This window comes from Mobula hypostoma, chromosome 10 (assembly GCF_963921235.1).
Source record: "Mobula hypostoma chromosome 10, sMobHyp1.1, whole genome shotgun sequence".
NCBI lineage: Eukaryota > Metazoa > Chordata > Chondrichthyes > Myliobatiformes > Myliobatidae > Mobula > Mobula hypostoma.
Genome location: NC_086106.1, coordinates 96,973,089 through 96,999,003, shown reverse-complemented (window position 1 = coordinate 96,999,003; position 25,915 = coordinate 96,973,089). Strand labels below are relative to the sequence as shown.

General features: G+C 40.5%; 1 protein-coding gene across 2 annotated transcripts in view; it reads left to right on the top strand.

Moving 5' to 3' along the window:
- LOC134353061 (uncharacterized protein C8orf48-like) overlaps window positions 1-25,915 on the top strand; it is a 92,183-nt gene that overhangs the window by 15,003 nt on the left and 51,265 nt on the right. For both annotated transcript variants that reach the window (XM_063060913.1, XM_063060916.1), the window contains exon 3: window positions 3,786-3,935. In XM_063060913.1, coding sequence (XP_062916983.1) covers window positions 3,786-3,935 — 150 coding nt within the window. The remainder of the gene's footprint in view (window positions 1-3,785; window positions 3,936-25,915) is intronic.

Below are 25,915 nucleotides of genomic sequence, written 5' to 3'. Positions count from 1 at the left end.
AATGATAGGAGATGACAGGAGGGGGAGGGATGAAGCCAAGAGTTCTATATCTGTGTTCCCAAACTGAGAGAGAATTACCCCACTGTGAGTGGTGGGAGTTTCTAAGGGGGTGATAAAGATAAAGACAGTAGGGTGGTGCTCATTAGTAAAAGGGGCAGCTGGGGGATTACAGGCTTAATTTAAGAAATTAGTTACTTATTATAAGCAATTGATCCTCAAAGCCTTATAATTAATTACAATGATCATGTAATCACCTCGTCTCTTGCTAACCCACTGTTCTCTTAGACTAGTGGTCCCCAACCTCCAGGTCGCGGACCGATACATTGCCGCGAAGAATGCAGCGGTGGCCGGAATGCACCCAGCACATCTTTAAGAAAAAAGCCTAAGTAAACAAGCACGTAAATGTCAGCCCAGATCGGAGGCGACGGGACAATCGCCTCTAATTCTTCTAGGGTGCATCACAACCTGGTATGGAAGTTGTCCTGTCCAAGACCGGAAGAAGCTGCAGAAGATGGTGAACACAGCCCAGCACATCACACAAACCAATCTTCCGTCCTTGGACTCACTTTACACCGCACGCTGTCGGAACAGTGCTGCCAGGATAATCAAGGACACGACCCACCCAGCCAACACACTTTTCGTCCCTCTTCCCTCCGGGAGAAGGCTCAGGAGCTTGAAGACTCATACGGCCAGATTTGGGAACAGCTTCTTTCCAACTGTGATAAGACTGCTGAATGGATCCTGACCCGGATCTGGGCCGTACCCTCCAAATATCCGGACTTGCCTCTCGTTTTTTTTTGCACTACCTTACTTTCCACTTTTCTATTTTCTATTTATGATTTATAATTTAAATTTTTAATATTTACTATTGATTTGTAATCCAGGGAGCAAGAAGTGCAGAATCATTCTAGTATCAATTGTTTGGCGACAATAAAGTATAAAGTGTTAAAAAAAATCATGTCCGTGCTATCCTGAGCTGTGGAAAAAGGTCAAGATGTTTCCTTCCCAGCATCATATTTAGTGGTACAAAGTTACAGTACAGATCCCCAACTTCTTTCAAAGCAATGAAACAGACTGCAAATTATTGAAGTGGGGATCTGAGACTCCTTCTGAGTGAAATTTAGTCTGATGTTGAGAAGCTGATATCACTGCACCAAGCCCATCCGTCTTATTGAAAGGTGAAAAAGCAATGAAGTAGTGAACAGTTGGGCTACTAATGAAATACTAATGTTGACTATTAATGTTGGTGAAAATTGTTTATACTGTAATTAAAGAGATAATTTTAGTTGTAGCTTTAAATAGATTTGAATAATTTTTGCAGTTATTTGCTACTGCTTTGAATTTCAATAGGTTTCAGTGGGTATATTTAATGTCAGAGAAATCTATACAATATACATCCTGCAATTCTTTTTCTTCACAAACATCCACAAAAACAGAGGAGTGCTCCAAAGAATGAATGACAGTTAATGTTAGAACCCCAAACCCCCATCCCAACTCCCCCACTGAGCACTCAAGCGTGCAGCAAATCATCAATAAAGACACAGACTTGCAGTACCCCAAAGACAACTTGTTCACCTGGTAATTTGACATACACAGGCTCTCTCTCTCCCTACTAAGGGAAAAAGGGGTGTCCCTGTTTCATAGTGAGAGGGGAGACATAACAAAACAACTCGCTGGTTTATGGTGTTAAAAGTCTGTTGTATCACTTTGTCCGAGCTCTGTGCCCAAAGAACTCGAGTTTCTGGGCACATAGCCGGTAGCCAGCTCACTGCTTCTGATTTTCCATGTACTCCCACGACCCATCGGGCAGTGGCACCGGTCTCGAAATCAGCCCGTCTCATAGAGCCACAAATATCCTGCACCCTGGAGGCGCGCTAGTCTCCCAGGCCACATCCTTGATATATCGAAAAGCCCTGAGCGCAGGTCCCATTCCTGCAAAGAACCAAAGCTAGTGTATAACTCCAGGTCAGAGTCCTCAAAGGAACCTTGAAAGGGGGAAAAAAGATAACAAAGATAGAAAGTTTCCGAAGTTGCAAGCAAAGGAGGCGCCATTAGGCACCATCACCCTAATCTCTGCCCCTCTGACCCTTTGAATTTGCAGTTTCTAGTTTCTTTCACTGTGCATCGTAAAGCAAAATTCTTTATAGTTTTTGTGTAATGGCTAGAAAAGGAGAGGAGGTGCTGGGGATATGGTCTGGGAGCCAAGGGGGTGGCAACCGGATCTGGAGAGTTGTTGGTGCTGTCTTCATTGGGGTAAATAGATATTAATAGATATTATTCTGTCATGCTCCTGTTTTGTCAGGGTTGGGTTATTTGTTACACAGTATTAAGCCCTTGGCCTGATCTATATGTGGCCCTTGGCCTGGTCCAATCAAGCTTCTGGTTAGCTCCAGGATATTGAATGAAGACGACACATATTAATGGTGGGGGCATGGCAACTGTAATGCCATTGAATACTCTTTTGTTGGGATGGCCACTGCCTGGAACTTCGGTGGCATAAATGTTGTTTGTCTGAATGTTTATAGGTTTTTCAGGGAGCCACAATAATTGCTGTACATGGCCTCCTATGGCCTCACCTTAATTTTTGACTATCAACTGGGAGTGACTGTGGAGCCCCACTTTCTAATTTGGGTACCTGCGAAACTTGATTTTATACTGGCTTCACAATGACATGTCAGCTATAATCCAAAGCAAAGAGGGCAGAAGTTTTTTTTTCTTCCAGAAGGTGGTTCAAGTCTGGAATGCACTGCTGGAGAAGTTAGCAAAGGCACATACTCTTGTAACATTTGCAAAGCATTTGAATCACCGAGGAATAATAGGCTACCGACCAAGTGCTGATAAATGGGGATCAGTGTTGATTGGTACATAATGGTGGGTGGTTTGGTTACTTCTAACTTGAAAGAATGACATAGATTTGGTGGGTGGAAGGGTCTATTTCTTTGTTGTATGAATCTTTGACTCTATGTATGGAGTATGTATTCCAAGCTACCATTGACTCATTCATAAAAGCATATGAGGGGATGGATCTACACCTAGCACCTGTAAAACAATTCTTCATTAACTGCAACACACACAAAATGCTGGAGGAACTCAGCAGACCAGGCAGCATCTATGGAAAAGAGTAAACAGTCGATGTTTTGGGCTGAGCCCAAAATGACGACTGTTTACTCTTTTCCATAGATGCTGCCTAGCCTCCTAAGTTCCTCCAACACCTTGAGTGTGTTGCTTTGGATTTCCAGTATCTACAGATTTTCTCGTGCTTGTTCTTCATCAGCTGATTGGTTTGGTTATTTCTAGCCTGAAAGAGTGACTTGCATTTATAGGATGCATTTTAATATTCTTTACAAGTGCATACTGTATTTCACAAGTGTAGTTACTGTTGTGATGTCATGAACTTTGCAGCCAATTTTCACGTGAAAGCAGTAGTGTAATTTTTTTTATTAATTTCTGCAGCCACCTTCAACTGTGAATCCCATTCAGTGTCTTCAAATCCACTTGCTTATGTACACACATGTCTCCAGCCATTTTCCTTTTATCCTTTGGAACTGCTCTTGTAAATCCTTCTGTCTTATTCTGTTTTTCCCCCCTCACCATTGCTTTATCTATCTCATCATCCCAAATTTTGGATTACCTTTTGTGGAATAGCTTGAAACGTTTCTCTATGTTAAGAGTGTCCAGATAAAGAAGAAATAGTTTGTGTGAAACACTAGCAATCTGTGTATCATGATATAAACTTACGTTTCTGTGTCAACTTTAAAAAAAATTATTATTTTTAATATCCTTAGAAATAAAAGAAGAACTTGTATGCTATGAGGACTCTGAAGACCTACTGGCAAAAGAAAAATTTGTAGAAAAACTCTTCAGTGTATTGAACAGTAACAGATTTGTTTCTGCTCCACATCATCAAAAGGAAAAATGCACAGTGTCCCGCAGTGGTAAGCTGTATGGGAAAAGTGTTCAAACGCATAATTTCACATTGCTTTGATAATAATTTAAACAGCACATTATTTGCCAAGTGTATTCTGTATTGATAAGGATGGATTTACTTTTGATATATTATTGGATTTTTGTTCTCATGGCAGTAAAAGCTGTCGATTATTGGAAGAAATTCTTACTGTTTAAGAAAAATAGACATCGGCATAAAATTTTCTCCAAACAGACGTTAACTAGTTAGTTACAGAGACCAGCATAACTGGAACTTCTTACAAACAAATGAATATTGGACCTAAACATATATCATGGGCAACAGATGGAGAATCAAGCCATCCCATTCTCATAGAGTTTACAACATAGAAACAACCCTTTGGTCAACTCGTCCATGCAGACTAGGAATCTTTCTGAGCTAGACCCATTTGCCTGCATTTAAACCATATCCATCTAAACCTTTCCTGTTCAAATGACTCTTAAACATTATAATTGTACTCATCATTTTTGGCAGCTTGTTCCATCATCCTCTATGTGGAGAAATCACCTCTCTAATTCTTTACCCTTTCATCGTAATCTTATGCCCTCAAATTTTAAGTCTCTCTTAACCTAGGGGAAAGATTATAACAATCCATCTTATGATTTTATAAACCTTGATAAGGTCACCCACCAGTAGTCTTTGCTCTAGGGGAAACACTACCTGTCTATCCACCTTTCCCTTTTAACTTAAGCCCTCCTGTCCCAGCAACATCTGTACGATCTTTTCTGCATCCTTGCTAGCTTATTTACATCCTTCCTACAGTATGGTGACCAGAATGGTGCATGATATTCCAGGTGTGGTCTCACCAATGTCTTCTACTTCTGTAACATGACGTCCCAACTCTTGTACTCAGTGACCTATCCAATGAAAGGAAAAGTGCCATATGCCTTCACATATTACCACGTGTTCTGTCAGCTCTTTCAGGGAACTACGTGCCTGTACTCCATAGGTCTCTCTATTTTACAACACTCCCCAGGCTCTGTCGTTCACAGTGTATGAACTGGCCTGGTTTAAATTCCCAAAATGCATCGCTTAGCACTTCTCATAGTTAAATCCCATATGTCATTCCTTAGCTCACTTTCCTAGATGATCTATATTCTGATGCATCTTCAGACAACATACTTCACTGTTTCCAACACCAACAATTTTTGTCTGCCATCTGCAAACTTGGTAATTCTGTAAAAGAGATGAACACATATTGTCCAAACCATTATCAGTTATTTCTTATTGTCAAAACAGTACCTGCTGTATCTTTCAGAACACTAAGCATCACTGGAGAAAGTGTCTTGAAGTTTTATTTTTTTTATTATTTTTAAGCTGTCTCTTGAGATTGAGTTCGACTTAGCTCCACTCTGGTTATGTGGGTTAGGTGGTAATTCATGAGTGCAATGTTCAAACCATGAGCTGTTTTGCAGAAGGGGCAGATGGAGGCCAATGGAGCTGTGTAGTTTGTGAGGTAGTGAGTTCTTTCCACTGCTCATGATGGGCCTCTTGTGCTCTTAATTCATGGTGTTGATGTTCTCAAGCCATCCCAAATGTTTCCACTGTGCTTTGAGCAGTCTATTTATAAAGATTCCTGGAGTCATTGAGGATGTTACATTGTTGGAAGGCTTTGAGAACAGCCTTGAATATCCTGTCAGTGGCACAGCCTGAAACAGAATGCCTGTTTTAGGACTCCGATGTTGGGCATGTAAGACTGAACTCTGTCCTCGAATGCAAATTCCTTGTTTCATCAAGGAAAAGGAAACAGCTTTACAGGCACCAGAAGGCAGAGATCCAGATGATAAAGGGGGACTTAAAGAACTGACGGTGGATGGTGAGAGCACAGGAGACTCAGCAATTTTCAGAGAGGCATGACATCTCTTTAGTTGTCTAAAAGCCGCAAGTGGCTCCACCACCTAAGGCTCCACCTCACTCAGAGGCAGGAACAAGGATGAACTCATTAGGAACAGAAGGGCAGTCAAGACCCATTGTTAGTAATACTTTTAAAATATCTTCAGCCCATCTCTGCCCTTGACGTCAATTTAACTTCATTCCACAGCAAGTTCTCTTGGTCTGTCTTGTCGATTAAGTTGAAATGCCACTATCCCAACTAAAATCTATTAAGCAACACAGATCAAAGTTGCTGGTGAACGCAACAGGCCAGGCAGCATCTCTAGGAAGAGGTTTACTCACTCTTCCTTCAGTTAGTCCTGATGAAGGGTCTCGGCCTGAAACGTCGACTGTACCTCTTCCTAGAGATGCTGCCTGGCCTGCTGCGTTCACCAGCAACTTTGATGTGTGTTGCTTGAATTTCCAGCATCTGCAGAATTCCTGTTGTTTGCATTTTTAAAATCTGTTAAGGTTTTGTGGGAACATGCAACTGAAAGGCGATGAGGGCAGCTTTGAGGAGAAGGAAGGGTCTTTGCAAGAACTTTGAAAGATTGAAGTTCAAAGTTAAATGTTGAAAGTAAATTTATTATCGAAGTACATAGGAGGGGTGATTGATAAGTTCGTGGCCTAAGGTAGAAGGAGTCAATTTTAGAAAACCTAGCACATTTATTTTTCAACATAGTCCCCTCCTACATTTACACACTTAGTCCAGCGGTCGTGGAGCATGCGGATCTTGGATCTCCAGAAAGTGTCCACAGCAGGGGTGATTGATACATTTGTGGCCTAAGGTAGAAGGAGATGAGTTATACAGCTCTCGTTACATGCACATGCAGTTCAACTCTTTGAGTGATTATGCAGAAAGTTTGAAGTTAATAACTCATCTCCTTCTACCTTAGGCCACGAACTTATCAATCACCCCTGTTGTGGACCACTTCTGGAGGTCCAAGATGCCGACTTCTACAAAGAAGGGATCCGTATGCTCCACGACTGCTGGACTAAGTGTGTAAATGTAGAAGGGGACTATGTTGAAATATAAATGTGCTAGGTTTTCTAAAATTGACTGCTTCTATCTTAGGCCACGAACTTATCAATCACCCCTCGTACAGTGTATGTCACCATATACTAAGCTGAGATTTTTTTTCTTGCAGGCAATTCACAGTAAATACAAAGAAATACAATAGAATCAATGAAAAACCGCACACAAGACTAACATGAACCAATGTGCAAAAGACAGCAAACTGTGCAAATACAAAACAACAATAAATAAGTAAAAAAATCTGTAAATATCAAGAGCATGAGATGAAGTGTCCTTGAAAATGAGGTTGTGGGAATAGTTCATTGTTGGGTGGGTGAAGTTGAGTGAAATTATTCCCTCTGGTTCAAGTTCCTGATGGTTGAAGGGTAATAAATGCCTCCTTCCTTTGGCAGCAGTGAGGAGAAAGCATGAATTAGATGGTGGGGGTCCTTGATGGTGGACGCTACTTTTCTGTGACAACACTCCTTGTAGATGCGCTCAATGGTGTAGAGTCATACAAAAGAACAGCACATAAACAGGCCATTCAGCCCATCTAGTCTTTGCTGAACCATTTAAACTGCCTTTTCCCAGACCATAGCCCTCTGTGCCCCTGCCATGCATGTATTTATCCAAACTTCTTTTAACTGTTGAAATTGATCGTGCATGCACCACTTGTGCTGGCAGCTTGTTCCACACTCTCACAACCCTCTGAATTAAGAAGTTTTTCCTCATGTTCCCCTTAAAGTTTTCACCTTTCACCCTTAACCCATGACTTCTCATTAGTCCCACCCAACCTCAGTGGAAAAAGCCTGCTTGCATTTACCCTATATATATCCCACATAATTTTGTATACATCAATCTTCTACATTCCAAGGAAAAATGTACTAACCTATACAGTCTTTCCTTATAATTCAGGTCTTCCAGTCCTGGGAACATTCCTGTAAATTTTATCAGAATCAGAATTAGAATCAGTCAGGTTTAATATCACTGGCATATGTTGTGAAATTTGTTAACTTAGCAGCAGCAGTACAATGCAATACATGATAATATCGAAAAAAATTAATAATAAAAACAATTACAGTGTGTTTTATTTATATATTAAATAATTAAAATAGTGCAAAACAGATATAATACATAAAAAAGTGAGATAGTATTTATAGGCTCAATGTCTATTTAGGAATCAGATGGCTGAGGGGAAGAAGCAGCTGCTGAATCGCTGAGTGTGTGCATTCAGACTTCTACCTCCTTCCTTGAGAAGGGGGCATGTCCTGTGTGATGGGGGTCCTTAATAGTGGATGACGCCTTTCTGAGGCACCGCTCCTTGAAAATGTCTTGGATACTATGGAGGCTAGTACCCATGATTGAGCTGACTGATTTTACAATTTACTGTAGCTTCTTCCAATCCTGTACATTAGCCCTCTCCCCCACCCCCATGCCAGCCAGTGATTCCACCCCCCCCATGCTAGACAGTGATTCACTCAATCAGAATGCTCCCCATGATACATCTGTAGAAGTTTTCAAGTGTTTTAGGTGACAAACCAGATCTCCTCAAACACCTAGTGAAATACAGCCACTGTCTTGCCTTCTTCATAGCTGCATCAATATGTTGAAACCAGGTTAGATCCTCTGAGATCTTGATACCTAGGAACTTGAAATTGCTCACTCTTTCCACTTCTGATCCCACTATGAGGATTGGTTCACCTTACCCTTCCTGAAGTCCATAATCAGCTCTTTGGTTCTTGCTGCAATACCATTCAACTAGCTGGTATATCGCTCCTGTACACCCTCTTGTTTCCATCTGAGATTCTGCCAACAATGGTTGTATCATCATCAAATTTACAGATGACATTTCAGCTATACTTAGCCACACACTCTTGTATATAGAGAGAGTAGAGCAGTGGGCTAAGCACACATCCCTGAGGTGTACCAGTGCTGATTGTAAGCGCAGAGGAGATATTATTATCAATCCACACAGATTGTAGTCTTCTGGTTAGGAAGTCGAACATCCAATTGCAGAGTGAAGTACAGAGGCCCAGGTTTTGTAACTTCTTAATCAGGAGTGTAGGAATGATGTTGTTTAATACTGAGCGGTAGTCAACGAACAGCATCCTGACATGGTTGTTTATATTGTCCAGGTGATCTAAGGCCATGTGAAGAGCCATTGAGATTGTGTCTGCCATAGATCTATTGTGGTGGTAGGCAAATCACACTGGGTCCGGGTCCTTGCTGAAGCAGGAGTTGATTATAGCCATGATCAACTTCTCAAAGCATCTCATTGCCATAGATGTGAGTGCTACTGGACAATAGTCATGAAGACATCTCACGCTACTCTTCTTGGGCACTGGTATTTTTGTTGCCTCTTAGAAGCAGGTGGGAACTTCTGACAATAGCATTGAGAGGTTGAAAATGTCCTTGAATACTCCCACCCGTTGTTTGGCACAAGTTTTCAGAGCCTTACCAGGTACTGCGACCTTGCAAGGGTACAACCTCCTAAAGGACAGCCTGATATTGATCTCTGGGTCAGAGATCACAGGGTCACCGGGTGCAACAGGGATCTTCACAGCTGTAGTTATAATCTCCCTTTCAAAGTGGACGTAGAAGGCGTTGCGCTCATCTGGTAGTGAAGCATCGCTGCCATTCATGCTATTGGGTTTTGCTTTGTAGGGAGTATGTCTTGCAAACCCTGCCAGAGTTGATGTGTATCCGATGTCGCCTCCTATTTCACTTCAAATTGTTTCTTTGCTCTTGAAGTCACACCTGGTTTTCTTGTACAGACCTGTATCACCAGACTTCAATGCCACAGACCTAGCCCTCTGCAGATGACGAACCTTCTAGTTCATCCATGGCTTTTGGTTTGGGAATGTATGGCAAGTTTTTGTAGGCACACACACATCCACACAGGTTTTGATGAAGTTGGTAACAACTGCGACATACTCATCCACATTTGAAGATGAATCCCTGAATACAGTGCAGACCACCAATTCAAAGCAGTCCTGTAAGTGCTTCTGTGCTTCCCTTGTCCAAACCTTCTTTTTCTTTTTCAATCTTTTTATTAGTATCGTAGTGATAAAGATCAACATAACATAATAATCATACAAAGTTATTGGGATTACTTTGTTGTAATTATCATACATAAATATAAACCCAGTTAATACATGGATATTAAACCTCCCAATCTTACAGGATACAAATATTATATATAGACAAATTAGCATGAAAAAGGAAAAAAGAAAAAATATATTCCCCCACCCAAAAAAAAACTAATCTAACAAGATAGACCAACTAAACTACAGAAGAAAAAAGAAGACACGGGCTGTTGTGAAACATAAAAAAAAAAGAACCATTAGTGCCGTTGACTCCGCTCCTCTCTATACTAAAAAGAAATAGAGTAGGTTTGGAAAAGGTCAAATTACATCATATGAAAGTATTGAATAAATGGCCTCCAAGTCTTTTCAAATTTACTAGAGGAATCATAAATAACACTTCTAATTTTTTCTAAATTTAAACACAACATAGTTTGAGAGAACCAATGAAATGTGGTGGGGGGATTGATCTCTTTCCAATTCAGCAAAATGGATCTTCTGGCCATTAGTGTAAGGAATGCAATCATCCAACAGGTTGAAGATGTTAAAAGATTTCGGTCTATCATTGGTAAACCAAAAATTGCAGTAATAGGGTGGGGTTTTAAATCAATACTCAAAACAGTTGAAATAATATCAAAGATATCTTTTCAGTATTTTTTAAAAAGAGGTCCTGACCAAAACATATGAGTTAAAGAAGATATCTTGGAGTGACATCTATCACATATAGGATTTATGTGAGAATAATAACGAGCTAATTTATCCTTAGACATATGAACCCTGTGCACTACTTTAAACTGTTTCAACGCATATTTAGCACATATAGAGGATGAATTAACTAATTGAAGAATTTTTTCCCATTTTTCAATAGGTAAAGTAATCTTAAGTTCCCTTTCCCAATCTATCTTAACTTTATTAGATATGTCTGGACGTATTTTCATAACTATATTATAAATGTTTGCTATTACACCTTTCTGGAAAGGATTTAAACCTAAAATTTTTTCCAAAATATCCAATGAATATAAATTCGGCAAGGTAGGGAGGACAGTATTTAAACAATTTCTAATTTGTAAGTATCTAAAAAAAATGGGATCTAGGCAAATTGTATTTGTTAGATAATTGTTCAAAAGACATGAAACAATTATCCAAAAATAGATCACAAAATCTTAATATACCTTTAGTTTTCTAAGCCAAATAGGCTTGATCCATGATAGAGGGTTGAAAAAACAAATTAGATATAATAGGACTTGCTAGAATAAATGATTCAACCCAAAAAATTTCAAAATTGAAACCATATTCGTAAAATATATTTTACTATTGGGTTAACTATTTGTTTATGCAAGTTAGAAAGAGAAAAGGGAAGCAAGGTCCCTAAAATAGAACCCAATGAAAACCCTTGTAAAGATTTACATTCAAGATTTACCCAATGTGGACTTGAAGTTATGTCCAAGTCCCATGACCAAAATTTTAAATATCGAATATTCATTGCCCAATAATAACATCTTAAGTTCGGCAATGCCAGAACCCACTCCTTTTTAAATTTCTGTATCTTTGACCTATCCTAGGATTTTTATTCTGCCATATATATGAAGAGATTTTAGAATCAACCTTGTCAAAAAAGGATTTCGGATTAAAAACTGGCACCGCTTGAAATAAATATAAAAATTTAGGTAAAATAATCATCTTGATTGCATTAATCCAACCTATCAATGATAGAGACATTGGTGACCATTTGGTAAACAAAATTTTAATCTGATCAATTAAAGATAAAAAATTAGCTGTAAATAAATACTTAGGCTTTTGTAATTTTAACCCCCAAGTATGTAAAGAAATCGGTAACCAATTTAAATGGTAAACATCCATAAATTGGAACCTGCATATTTAGGGGAAATAGTTCACTCTTATTAAGGTTTATTTTATAAACAGAAAAATTACTAAACTGAGCCAACAAGGATAAAACAGCAGGAATGGATTTCTCAGGGTTAGAGATATAGAATAGCAAATCGGCTGCATATAATGATACCTTGCGTATTTCATTCACACGGGTAATACCAAGAATGTCAGGTGAATCTCGAATAGCAATTGCTAAAGGTTCAGGGGCAATATCAAATAATAATGGACTAAGAGGACATCCCTGCCCAGTACCCGGAAATAAACGAAAAAAGGGAGATCTTTGATTATTGGTAAAAACCGAAGCTACAGGGGTATAATATATCAGTTTAATCCGAGATCTAAATATTGGGCTAAAATTAAATTTCTCAAGCACAGTAAATAAATATGGCCATTCAACTCTGTCAAAAGCTTTCTCAGCATCTAGTGAAATAACACATTCTGAAGTAGTAAGGGATGGAGTATAAATAATATTCATTAATCTCCTAATATTAAAAGATGAATAACGGCTTTTAATAAATCCAGTCTGGTCTGCAGAGATAATTTGAAGTAATACCTTCTCTAACCTAGTTACAAATAATTTAGAAAAAATCTTAGAATCTACATTCAACAGAGATATCGGTCTCTATGATGCACAAAGAGTAGGGTCTTTATTCTTTTTAAGAATTAAAGAAATAGAAGCTCCATAAAATGATTGTGGTAATTTACCTAATTTGATTGCTTTTTTAAAAACTCTAGACAAACCAAGGCGAAAGGGTAGAAGAAAAAAAACTTTAAAGAACTCCACTGTAAAACCATCTGGACCAGGTGCTTTGCCAGAATTCATAGAGGAAATAACAACTTTTATTTCTTCATCCGTGATAGGAGTTTCTAATGTTAAACATTCTTCTGGTGATAATTTTGGAAAATTCAATTTCCTTAAAAAGTCATGCATTATGTTGAGATCATGAGGAAATTCAGAACGGTATAAAGAGGCGTAAAGTTCTTGAAAGGATTTATTTATCTCGTCATGATTGACTGTTAAAATGTCATCATGTTTACGAATCTTAATAATTTGACGTTTAACCAAATCAGTTTTCAATTGATTAGCTAATAGTTTACCCGACTTATCACTATGTATATAAAACTCACTTCTGGTTTTCATTAATTGATTTTCAATTGAGGATGTTAATAATAAGCTATGTTCCATTTGAAGTTCAACTCTTTGTTTATAAAGCTCCTTACTAGGAGTAATAGAATATTTCTTATCAATTTCTTTAATTCCCTCAACCAACCGAAGTGTTTCATTATTAATACGTTTTTTCATACCAACAGAATAAGAAATAATCTGACCACGGATATATGCTTTAAAAGTGTCCCATACTGTCCCGATGGAAATTTCTTCCGTATTATTTGTTGAAAAAAGAGATCGATCTGTTCCTTCATAAACTTAACAAAATCCGGGTCTTAAAGCAAATTAGAATTAAACTGTCATTGTCTGATACTAGGAGATGTATCCATTAACTTGATAGAAAGTTTCAATGAAGCATGATCAGAAATGGCAATAATGTCATAATTACAGTCAATTACAGATGGAATTAAATGAAAGTCTATTTAAAAGTAATAAATTCTAGAAGGTGAATGATAAACATGTGAGAAGAATGCGTACGCTTTCTCGTTAGGATGTAAGAATCACCAAATTTCTAAAATTCCAGAATCAATCATAAAAGAGTTGATAAGAGTGGCCGACTTATTTGGTAAAGCTTGACTGGATATACGTAAGTTCTGTCTTCTAGCTCAATTTCCAAGATCAATAATCTTAGAATTAAAACACTCCAGTTGTTTAGTCGCCGAAGACAATTTCTGTTCTAAACTCTGAATTTTCAAACCTCTCTCCCGAGCGTCACTATCCAATTCGGTAATTTTACTTTGTTGCTGTTTCACTTCGGAGCCCAGCGATTCCAAAGAGTCTGTAAATGACTTTAAATCTTCTTTAAAACTTTGATGTTGTTGTGCGAATTTTTCATCTAAGAGATTCAGCAGAGTATCATAAGTTAATTCCAGTTGCTTGGCTTCAGATTTCTTCCTCCTGTTTCCGTCAGAGTCTTTCCCATCTTTAGGATCCCGGGTTCTAGATCTTGTACTTATTTCTTTACTCATTTCTTCAAATTTCACAGTCACAATTCAAGGTAAAATCAATAATATTGTTTAAATCTTCAAGGGTAGGTAAAAGTAAATTAAATAAGGGTGATCATAGGTTAAAAAGAATAATGGTAATGGAGTGAAGCCAGAATCAACCTCACTCCATGAGCGCCTCCTGGAGAATCCCAAACTTTCTTGGTCCTCACTGCTAGTGCAGTAGTCTTCAATCTCTGCCTATACTCGGGGAGTAGAAGTATAGCCAGGTGGTCAGACTTTTCAAAGTCTGGGTGTGGAACTGCATGGTAAGCAATCTTGATGGTGGTGTAACATGGTCCAGTGTGTTGGTTCTTATGGTACTACAAGTGACTTGTTGATTATAATTATTTAGTGACTTTTTAAGTAGGTCTGGTTAAAATCCCCCAAAATGATGGTGAAGGTGTCAGGGTGCGCTGTTTCGTACTTGTTGATCACATTGCTCAGCTTATCTAGAGCCTGTTTGACATTGGCCTGAGGTGGAATGTATATCACTACCAAAATGATCTCTGAAATCTCCCGTGGTAGGCAAAATGGCCGACACTTCATTGCAAGGTATTCCAGGTCTGGTGAGCAGAATTGGGACATCACTGACACATTTGTACACCGACAGGAGTTGATCATGAGGCATACACCTCCACCTTTGCTTTTGCGAGACTCTACAGTCCTACCCTGATGGAGCATAGTGAACCCGTCAATCTGAATTGCTGCGTCTGGTACAGATGTCCTGATGTCCCTCCAATGCAGCTCCCTTGCTCTGAGATTGTCAATTTTATTTACTAGAGACTATGTTTGCCAACAATATGGTCAATATTGGGAGTTGAAAATCCCGTTTTTTTTTAAGTGGACTTGTAGCCCCGAGGAACAGCCACGTTTCCTTTGAGGAGTCTGATGAGAAGTATGGCCACAATCAACATTATTTCCATTGGTTTTAAGCAGCGATTGATTAATCAATCACATTAAAACATCTTTATTAACTGTACGGACCTTGGATGCAGTTGTGATTCTCAGCTGTAGCAGGCTGAAATGGGAATATTTAATCATATCCATCGAGCTTCACCGTAATGAGTTTGCCCTGAAGGCATCCTGGCAGAAAGAGCACTCTGTACTCTTTCAACCTTATTTACATCTTTCCTGTAGACAGGTGAACAAAACTACGCACAATACTCCAAATTGGGGTTCATCAATGTCTTATGCAACTTCAACATAACATCCCATCACCTGTATTCAATAAACAACAACACACAAAATGCCAGAGTCACTCACCAGGCCAGGCATTATCTATGGAAAAGAGTAAACAGGCAATGTTTCGGGCCAAGGCCCTTCACCAGGATTGGGAAGAAAGGATGGGAAGTTAGAACAAGAAGGTGGGGGGAGAGGAGGAAGAAATACAAGGTGGTAGGTGATAGCTGAAACCAGGAGAGGGAGAGGGGTGAAGTAAAGAGCTGAGAAGCTGATAGGTGGAAGAGATAAAGAGCTGGAGAAGGGGGAATCTGATAGGAGAGGATAGATGACCATGGAAAAAAGGAAGGAGGAAAAAAGGAAGGAGGAAAGCACCAGAGGGAGGTGATAGACAGATAAGGAGATGAGGTGAGAGAGAAAAATGGGAATGGTGAAGGGGGGAGGGGCAATTACCGGAAGTTTGAGAAATCTATGTTCATGCCATCAGATTGGAGGCTACTGAGACAGAATATTTGATGTTGTTCCTCCAACCTGAGTATGGCCTCATCGTGGCAGTAGAGGAGGCCTTCGACTGGCATGTCGAAATGGGAAGTAGAATTGAAGTAGGTGGCCACCGGGAGATCCTGCTTTTTCTGGAAGAGGTGCTCAGCGAAACGGTCTCCCAGTCTACATCGGGTCTCACCCATATACAGGAGGCCACACTGGGAGCACCAGATGCAATAGATGACACCAACAGACTCACAAGTGAAGTGTCACCTCACATGGAAGGATTGTTTGACGCCCTAAATGGTAATCAGGGAGGAGGTGTAGGGGCAGGTATGGCACTTGCTCTTCTTGCAAAGTTAAGTGCCAGGAGGGAGATCAGTGAGGAGGAATGAATGATCAAGGGAGTCACATAGGGAGTGATTGCTGTGGAAAGTTAGTGGGGGGGGGGAAATGGAAAGATGTGCTTGGTGGTGGGATCCCGGTGGAGATGACAGAAGTTACGGAGAATTATGTTCTGGATGCAGAAGCCACTGGACGGGTTGGTGAGAACAAGAGGAACCCTATTCCTGGTGGGATGGCGAGAGCATAGTGTGAGGGCAGATGTAAGCAAAATGGAAGAGATGCGTGTGAGGGCTGTGATGATGGTGGAGGAAGAAAAGCTCCTTTCTTTGAAGAAGGAGGATATCTTATTAGTTCTAGAATGAAAAGCCTCATCCTGAGAGCAGCTGTAGTGAAGAGGGAGGAACTGAGAGAAGGGGATGGTGTTTTTACAAGTGACAGGATGGGAAGAGTTATAGTCCAGGTAGGTGTGAGAATCAGTGGGCTTGTGAAATATATCAGTAGGTAAACAGTCTCTGGAAATAGAGTCTGTGAGATTGAGAAAGGGTGGAGAGGTGTCAGAAATGGACCAGGTAAATTTGAGGCCAGGATGGAAGTTGGAGGCAAAGCTAATGAAGTCGCTGAGCTCAGCATGGGTATGGGAAGTAGCCGCAATGCAGTCATCGATGTGGCGGAGGAAAAGTTGGGGAGTGATACTGGTATAGGCTTGGAATATAGTCTGTTCCACATAACCAATAAAAAGTCATAGCTGGGATCCATGCAAGTACCCATGGCTACACCTTTGGTTTGGAGGAAATGGAGAAATTATTGAGAGTGAGGACCAGTTCTGCCAAAGGGAAGAGAGTGGTGGTGGAGGGGAACAGGTTGGGTCTGTTATCTAGAATGAAGCAGAGAGCTTTAAGGCCCTCATAATGGGGGAATGGAGGTGTATTCAGACTGAATGTCCATGGTGAAAATGAGACAGTCAGGGCCTGGGAACTTGAAGTAATTGAAAAGAGCAGGAGCAGGTGAAGTATCACAGATATAGGTAGGAAAGTTCTGAACAAGGGGATAAAACAGAGTTGAGGTATGTTGATACAAGTTCAGTGGGGCAGGAAGAAGCAGAAACAATGGGTCTACCTGGACAGGCAGTTGCGTGGATCTTGTTAAGGAGGTAGAACTATGAGGTTGCTGGCAGTGGATGGAAGATCCCCAGAGTTAATAAGCTCAGTGATGGTGTGGGTGACTAAGGCCTGTGCTGCTTAATGGGGTCCTGGTTGAGGGGCAAGTAAGAGAAGGTGTCTGAGAGTTGTCGCCTGGCCTCAGAAAGGTAGAGGTCAGTCCATCAGACTACTACAGCAGCCCCTTATTTGATAGTGTGGAGATAGTGGAGAGCAGTGCATTTGGAAGTAGGGTTAGACTTGGGGAGAGGAGTAGAGTAGTTGAGATCAGCAGTTGGCAATGAAAAGATCCAGAGCAGGCAGAAGACCAGAGAGAGGTGTCCAGGAAGAGGAGGAGGTTTGAAGACTGGGGAAGGAGTCATTGGTGCTGGCTGGAGAGTCCTTGGCAAAGAAGTAGGCACAGAGGCGGCAGAAGAAGAGCTCAGCATCGTGGCAGACGCAGAACTCACTGAGGTATGGGTGCAGAGGTACAAAGGTGAGGCCTTTACTGAGGTCAGAACGTTCTGCCTCAGAGAGAGGAAGATCAGAGAGAGAAGAGGGTTGGTAGTGTCTGAGGAGAAGGGAGAGTTGGTGTTTTCAGGGAAGGTGGGGTGGGAAGAAGATGGAGTCTCCAAGGATTCAAGAGCTGATGGTGGGACCTAAGAGACAAAGGATTGCAAAGTGGTGGTGGGGGAAAGGGAAACTGGGGTTCCAACAGCAGCATGTAAAGTCCCGGCCAGAGGTGCTGTCGGTCAAGGTCCAGGCCGGAGTTGGGATTGGAGGTTGCACAATAGGCACTTTGAAAATGTCCGGAGTCATTGGAACTTGTGTTGATGGTGGTAGAGCACCTTGATTTATGAAATGTGCCAAAAGCTTTCTTTATGACTCTACCTATCTGGGCCGCCACCTTCAATAAATTATGGATCTGTATTCCTTGATCCCTTTCTTCCACTGCAGTCCTCAGTGCCCTACCATTCACTGTGTAAGACCAACCCTGGTTGGTCCTACTGAAGTGCAACACCTTGCACTTGCTGCATTAAATTCCATCTACCATTTTTCAGCCCATTTTTCCAGCTGGTCTAGATCCCAGTGCAAGCTCTGATAGTCTTTCTTGCTGTTCTCTACATCCTCAACCTTGGTGTCATCCACAAATTTGCTGATCCAGTTAATCACTTCGTCATCCAGATCATTGATATAGATGATAAACAACAATGGTCCCAGTTCTGATCCTTGTGGTACTCCACTAGTCACAGTCCTCCACTCAGAGAGGCAACCATCAACTTCCACTCTCTGGGTTCTTCCACAAAGCCAATGTGTAATCCAATTTACTACCTCATTTTGAATGTCAAACTCCTGAACTTTCTTGACCAACCTCTCATGTGGGACCAAATGCATCACTAAAGTCCATGTAGACAACATCCACTGCCTGACATTCATCAACCTTCCTGGTAACTTCCTCAAAAAATTCTATAGGATTGGTTAGACATGACACAAAGCCGTGCTGACTATCGCTAATCAGTGTATGTCTATCCAAATGCACATATATCCGCTCCCTTAGAATACCTTTCAGTAACTTTCCCACTACTGATGTCCAGCTCACCGGCCTATAATTTCTTGGTTTATTTTTAGAGCTTTTCTTAAACAGCAGGACAACATTAGCTCTCCTCCAATCCTCCAGTACCTCACCTGTTGCTAAGGATGATTTACATATCTCTGCTAGAGCCTCTGCATTTTCTGTCCTTGCCTCCCACAGATCCAAGGGAACATCTTGTCAGGTTCTGGGGATTCATCCATCCTAATTTGCCTCAATACGGCAAACACCTCTGTAATCTCTATAGGGTCCATGACCTTGCAGTTGCTTTGCCTTACTTGTACACACGGTGTCTATCTCCTGAGTAAATACAGATGCAGAAAATCCATTTACGATCTCCCCCATCTCTTTGGGGTCATCCATAAGTTTACCAGTCTGATCTTCCAAGGGATCAATCTTGTCCCTTGCAATATTTTTGCTCTTGACATATCTGTAGAATCCTTGCGGATTCTCCTTCACCTTGTCTGCTCGAGCAACTTCATGCCTTCTTTTATCCCTCCTGATTTTGTATGTGTTCTCTTGCATTTTTTTATACTTCATAAGTAGCTCATTTGTTCCTACCAGCCTATATCTGTCATGCACCTCTTTTTTTTTCTCTTAACCAGGGCCTCAATATTTCTGGAAAGTTCCCTAAACCTGTTACCTTCACCTTTTATCCTGACAGACACAAACAACCTTCGTACTCTCAGAATTTCAAGTTTGAAAGCCCCACACTTGCCAAGTACACCTTTGCCAGAAAACAGCCTGTCCCAATCTACACTTGCCAGATCCTAGCTGATACCATCAAAATTGGCCTGTCTCCAATTTAGAACCTCACCCTGCAGACCAGATCTATCTTTTTCCATATTTACATTGAAACTAATGGCATTGTGATCACTACAAGCAAGTATTCCTCCTCACAAACTTCTGTCACCTGCCCTGTCTTATTCCATAATAGGAGATCAAGTATTGCAGACTCTTTTGTTGGGCCTTCTACGTACTGATTAAGGAAACTTTCCTGAACACATGATGAACTCTTTCCCATCTAGTCCTTTTACAGTATAGGAATCCCAGTCAATATGTGGAAAGTTAAAATCACCTACTGTAACAACCTTATGTTTCTTGCAACAGTCTGTGATCTTTCTTCAAATTTATTCCTCTAAAACCTGTAGACTGTGGGATAGTCTATAATATTGCCCCTTTAACAAGGCCATACCTTTCTTATTCCTCAGTTCCACCCGTAAAGCTTCACAAGATGAGTGAAGTCTGTTTTGAATGAGCACTGCCGTGACATTTTCCCTGATTCATCACGATACCCCTCCCCTTTTAATCCTTCCCGCTCTGTTGTGCCTAAAACAACAGAACCCCAGAATATTGAGTTGCCAGTCCTGTCCCCCTTGCAACCAAATCTCACAACTGGCTACAATACATAATTCCTTAAGTTGATCTATCTCCTGAGCTCCTCTGCCTTTCCTACAATACTTCTTGCATTGAAATATATGCAGCTCAGAACGTTAGTCGCTCCATACTCAACCTTTTTGCTCTTGACTTTGTCTGAGGTCTTAAAAACATTGGTCTCCAATACTGCTCCACTATCTGTTCTGGCACTCTGGTTCTCATCCCCCTGCAAGTCTCATTTAATCCCTGTGCAGCACCAGCAAACCTTCCCACTAGGATATTAGTCCTCCATTGTACAGGTCCCATCTTCCCTGGAAGAGAGCCCAATGATCCAAAAATCTGATGCCCTATCGCGCCTACACCGACTCCTTAGCCATGCGTTAAACTGTATGATCTTCCTATTTCTAGCCTCACTAGCACATGGCATGGGTAGCAATCCTGAAATCACAACCCTGGAGGTCCTGTCCTTTAACTTAGCACCTATCTCCCTGACTTGCTTTGTAGAACCTTGTCATTCTTCTTACCTCACCCTCCCACTTAAGAATGCTGAAGACTCAATCCAAAATGTCCTTGACATCCAAGAAGCAACATACCATCCTGAAATCTCGTTCTCGTCCACAGAGCCTCATTTCTGTTCCCCTAACTAACAGATCCCCTCTCACCACAGCTCATTTCTTCTTCCCCCTTCCCTTATGAGTCACAGAGCCAGACTCAGTGCCAGAGACCTGACCGCTGTGACTTTCCTCTGCTAGGTCATTCCCCACAACAATATCCAAAAGTGGTATACTTGTTTTTTTTTAATACAATTTTTATTGAATTTTCAAAATGAATACATGAAAAGATAGTGTCTACCCTCCCCCCCCCCCCAATATATAGTCCTACCTAAAAAAGAAGAAGAAAAAAGAAGAACCGCCTGGGTGTTGGAAGGTTTCCACGTGCTCCATGGAGTTCAAAATAAATTTGGTATACTTATTCGTTACTTTCCCCAAGGGACCAAGATCTTTATCGGAGCACTTAAATATGACATCCTATCTTTTGTAAATAAGGGCGCCAAATATTCAGAAATGTTACATATTTATCTCTTAAATTATAAGTAATTTTTTCGAGTGGAACAGAACTAGCCATTTCATTATTCCAACGATTCATACTTAAACACGAATCAGATTTCCAAGTAACTGCTATAGTCTTCTTAGCTACTGCCAATACAATTTTTATAAATTCTTTCTGATATTTATTCAATTTAAGTTTCGGCTTTATCCCTTCAATATCACCTAATAGAAATAATACAGGGTTATGTGGAAGTTGAGTTCCAGTAATTTGTTCCAATAAGACTCTTAAATCAAATCTTTCATCAATGATAAAGTTAGATTTACCACCTTCGATTTTATAACAGCCTTCGTTGATCTATCTAAGATTGGGTCTAAGCAAAAATTAAAGTCTCCTCCAATTAATATTTTTTCATATGCATCTGCCAAATTCAAAAAAAGCTTCTTGTATGAATTTTGCATCATTTTCATTTGGTGCATAAATATTCATAAATGTCCATAATTCAGAGAAAAGTTGACAATGTATAATCACATATCTCCCCGCAGAATCGGTTATTACATTTTGTAATCTAATTGGTAACGTTTTATTGATCAAAATTGCTACTCACCTCGCTTTTGAATTAAATGAAGCCGCAACAACACTACCCACACAGTCTCTCTTTGGTTTCTGATGTTCTGTTTCTGTTAAATGCGTTTCCTGTAAAAAGGCTAAATCTATCTTCATTTTCTTAATATGTGTTAAGATTCTTTTTCTTTTCACTGGTCCATTAAGCCCATTAACATTAAAACTCAAAGAATTCAATAAATTAGCCATTATTCTTAATAAAGTTACTCCAATCTAAAACATTACTTATCTTCTCAGCTCTCATAGTTCCTTGGGGAATCTCTTTGAACTTCACCATGTTGCTACGTGTCTCCCTCCCAACCCTCTAGGCAAAAAGAAAAAAGAAGATTGAAAAGATACAAAAAAAAACAAAATACTCCCCCACTAATGTTGTGAATGAAAAGATACACAACACTACCCCCCTCCATTTTGCGGGTCGTGGCTAAAGCCACGCTTGCACACATGATTAGCGTTGCAATTGGTCAGTGCTTCTTCCAGCTCCCCCGCAACAAAAAAATTGATATATATATAAACAAAATTAATATTACCATTCCCAACTAGTATTCTTCAAATTTAAATCTTTCTTCCCCCCTCGTATAATTAATAATATATTTATATATTCATCTGCCCAAAAATCCAACAAGTCCATTCTTTGACCCAGTCCATCTTCAATCTATCTCGCTCCCCTAGATTTGTTCTTGTATCTGATGAATATTCAGAGAATCTTGCGCAAATTGCTCTGCTTTCTGGTAGTCATCAAAAAATCTTTTTTCTCCACCAGCCAAAAAAATCTTCAAGGTTGCAGGATAACGCAATATAAATTGATAACCATGATCCCATAGGATTTTTTTCACTGGATTAAATTTCTTCCTTCTCTTCAAAAGTTCATAACTTATGTCAGGGTAGAAAAAAACTTTATTCCTTTGAATCATCAATGGCCCTTTTCTATTCTTGGCAGCTTGGGTAGCTGCCTGTAGAATCCTTTCCTTGTCTTGAAATCTTAAGAATTTTATTAAAATCGATCGTGGATATTGGTCATCTTGTGGTTTTGGTCTTAGAGCTCTATGTGCCCGCTCAATTTCAATTGATCGAACCTCCTCTTTCATTTGCAAAACTTCCGGCATCCATTTTTGAAAAAATTCTATTGGATTTTCTCCCTCCATACCTTCTTTAAGACCAACAATTTTGATATTATTACGTCTACTGAAGTTTTCCAACATGTCCACTTTCTCCAAGAGTCGATTTCTTTCCGAGTTCCAGACAAGCAGATTATTTTCTGTTTTTTCCACTCTATCATTCATATACCCCATTGCTCTTTCCATCTTCTGAAGCTTCTTATCCATTTTATCCTGTCTTTTCATAGCTTTATTATAGCACATCTTCATATCTCTAATCTCTGCTCTTACTTTTCTTAGTTCAGCTGCTAATTGCAATAAAGCCTCTTTTATGTCTCCATCATCTCCTTTACTTCCAATCTCTTCCAGTTCTTCCTCTTCTTCTTCATCTGTATTCTCTGCAGAAGCCAATTCTGACTCTGAGTCACTTTCAGTTGCAGTGGCTGTCGGTTCTTGTAGTTTGAGTTGTGTCGATTTGCGCATGCGCTCTTCTTTGTGCATGCGCATTTCCGGCATCTTCTTCCGAGAGACCGCTACCGCCGCCATTGCTCTCTGTTCTATGCCGGAGATAGAATGCATCTCCTCCGAAGGAGATCCAACCTGAGTTCGAGGCTCCATCGTTGCAGTAGGCCCTTTTTTCTTCCCATCTCTCGGCGGCTTCACAACAACAGACTTCTTCTGATGCGGTTTACGAGGCATATCGTAAAGTAGTCTTGCAAAGTTTATAAATAATTTTCGGAAAGTATTTATTAACTTTGTTTTCTTTAACTGGTACTTTGCTGATTTTTTACGGGACAGCTGGATTTACACGTCTCAATCCCACGTCATCACGTGACGCCCCCAGTATACTTGTTGTTGAGGGATACTCTGCACCGGCTGTTCAACTCCTTTCCCCTTCCTGACTGTCACCCAGTCTCCTGGGTCCTGTACTGTGGGTGTAACTACTTTTCTATATATCTAACTATCACCCCTTCAGCCTCATGAATGATCCGTAGTTCATCCAGTTCCAACGCCATTTCCTTAAAGCAGAGTTTTAGAAGCTGCAGTTGGATGCATTTCTCGCAGGTGAAGTCACTGACACTGGAGGTTTCCCTGCCTTCCCACATCCCGCAAGAGGAGCATTCAGCTACCCTACCTGGAATCCCTACTGTTCAAACTGTACAAATATAAAGAAGGAAAACAATAAATGAACTGGGGGAAAAATAATCTGTCTACAACTTTTTCACTTTCTCTCACTCAAGCCTCTCCTCACTGAAGCCTTAAAGAGCTAAAGCAGCATATATGCACTCTAGCATTGTCTACTCAGCAATGTCTGCTCCGCTTGCCCTGCCTTATTTTAGTTTGTTCATGCCAATCAATCCTGATCGCTAATTGGCCGCTGCTCAAAACACCAAACCACTTTGAATTGATGCCTTTTGGCAGGCCTGCATGAGCTACTTCTTCTAGCGCTTTCAATTGCTGATTGGCTGCTGCTCAAAACAGGTGAGGAGGGCTTTACCTGTGATGGACTGGACTGTATCTATTACGTTTTGGAGCCCTTTGGCGTTTTAAGGGCATTGGTGTTTCCAAACTAGGCCATATCCATACTAGAATCTTTCAGAAATTTACCTTAACCTCTTTAAACACGTCTGTAGTTTTAAATACTTGCAATAAACTAGCCTGGTTGAGTTGGCAAGTTGGGCCTGAAGTGAGGAAAAGTAGATCAACATCAACATAATTGATATGGGAGAGAGATCCAATAGATGATGTATACTTGAGGCCATAAAGAAACTCTCCTGCCCCTCATGGACCACAGACAATGCTGCGAAAAACCAAATGGATGGCAGGCCTGAGGAGGACTTCTGGGCAGAGAATTTGTCAACGATAAAAGGCAGAGCTCGTAATATCCTGCCCAGAACTCTCAATATCCTGTCCAGAACTCTGGGCACAACTATCTCCCATTTCCTGTTTGCAAGATCTTTGTTAAGGATGATGTATGGAGTACTTGGTGACACAGGACAAGATAGGACAAAGTCAGCATGGTTTCCTTAAGGAAAAATCTTGCCTGACGAACCTGTTAGAATTATTTGAGTTTACAATTAAGATTGATAAAGGGGATATAGTGGATGTTGTATATTTGGACCTTCAAAAGGCCTTTGACAAAGTGCCACACATGAGGCTGCGTACCAAATTCAGAGCCCATGGTATTACCAGGAAAGTTACTAGCATGGTTAGAGCATTGGCTGATTGTTAGGAGACAGCGAGTGGGAATAAAAGGATCCTTTTTTGGTGGGCTGCCAGTGACTAGTGGTGTTCCACAGGGGTTGGTGTTGGGCCCACTTCTTTTTATGCTGTATATCAATGATTTAGATGATGGAATAGATGGCTTTTTTTGGCAAATTTGCAGAAGATACAAAGATTGGTGGAAGGACAGGTAGTGTTGAGGGAACACATAGGCTGCAGAAGGACTTAGACCAATTAGGAGAATGGGCAAGAAAGTGGCAAATGAAATACAGCATTGGAAAATGCATGGTCAAGCACTTTGGTGGAGGAAATAAATGTGCAGATTATTTTCTAAGTGGGGAGAAAATCCAAAAATCTGAGATGCAAAGGGACTTGGGACTCCTTGTGCAGAACACCCTGAAGGTTAACTTGCAGGTTGAGTCGGTGGTGAGGAAGACAAATGCCATGTTAGCATTCATTTCAAGGGGTCTAGAACAAGAGCAGGGATGTGATGCTGAGACTTTATAAGGCACTGGTGAGGCCTCTCCTTGAGTATTGTGAACAGTTCTGGGCTCCTCATCTAAGAAAAGATGAAGAGGATTCAGAGGAGGTTCACAAGGATGATTCTGAGAATGAAAGGGTTATCATATGAAGAACGTTTGATGGCTCTGAGTCTGTACTCGCTGGAATTTAGAAGGATGAAGGGGATCTCATTGAAACCTTTTGAATGTTGAAAGGCCTAGACAGAGTAGATGTGGAAAGGATGTTTCGCATGGGGGGGAGTCGAGGACAAGAGGGCACAGCCTCAGGATAGTGGGATTTCCATTTAAAACAGAGATGTGGAGAAATTTCTTTAGTC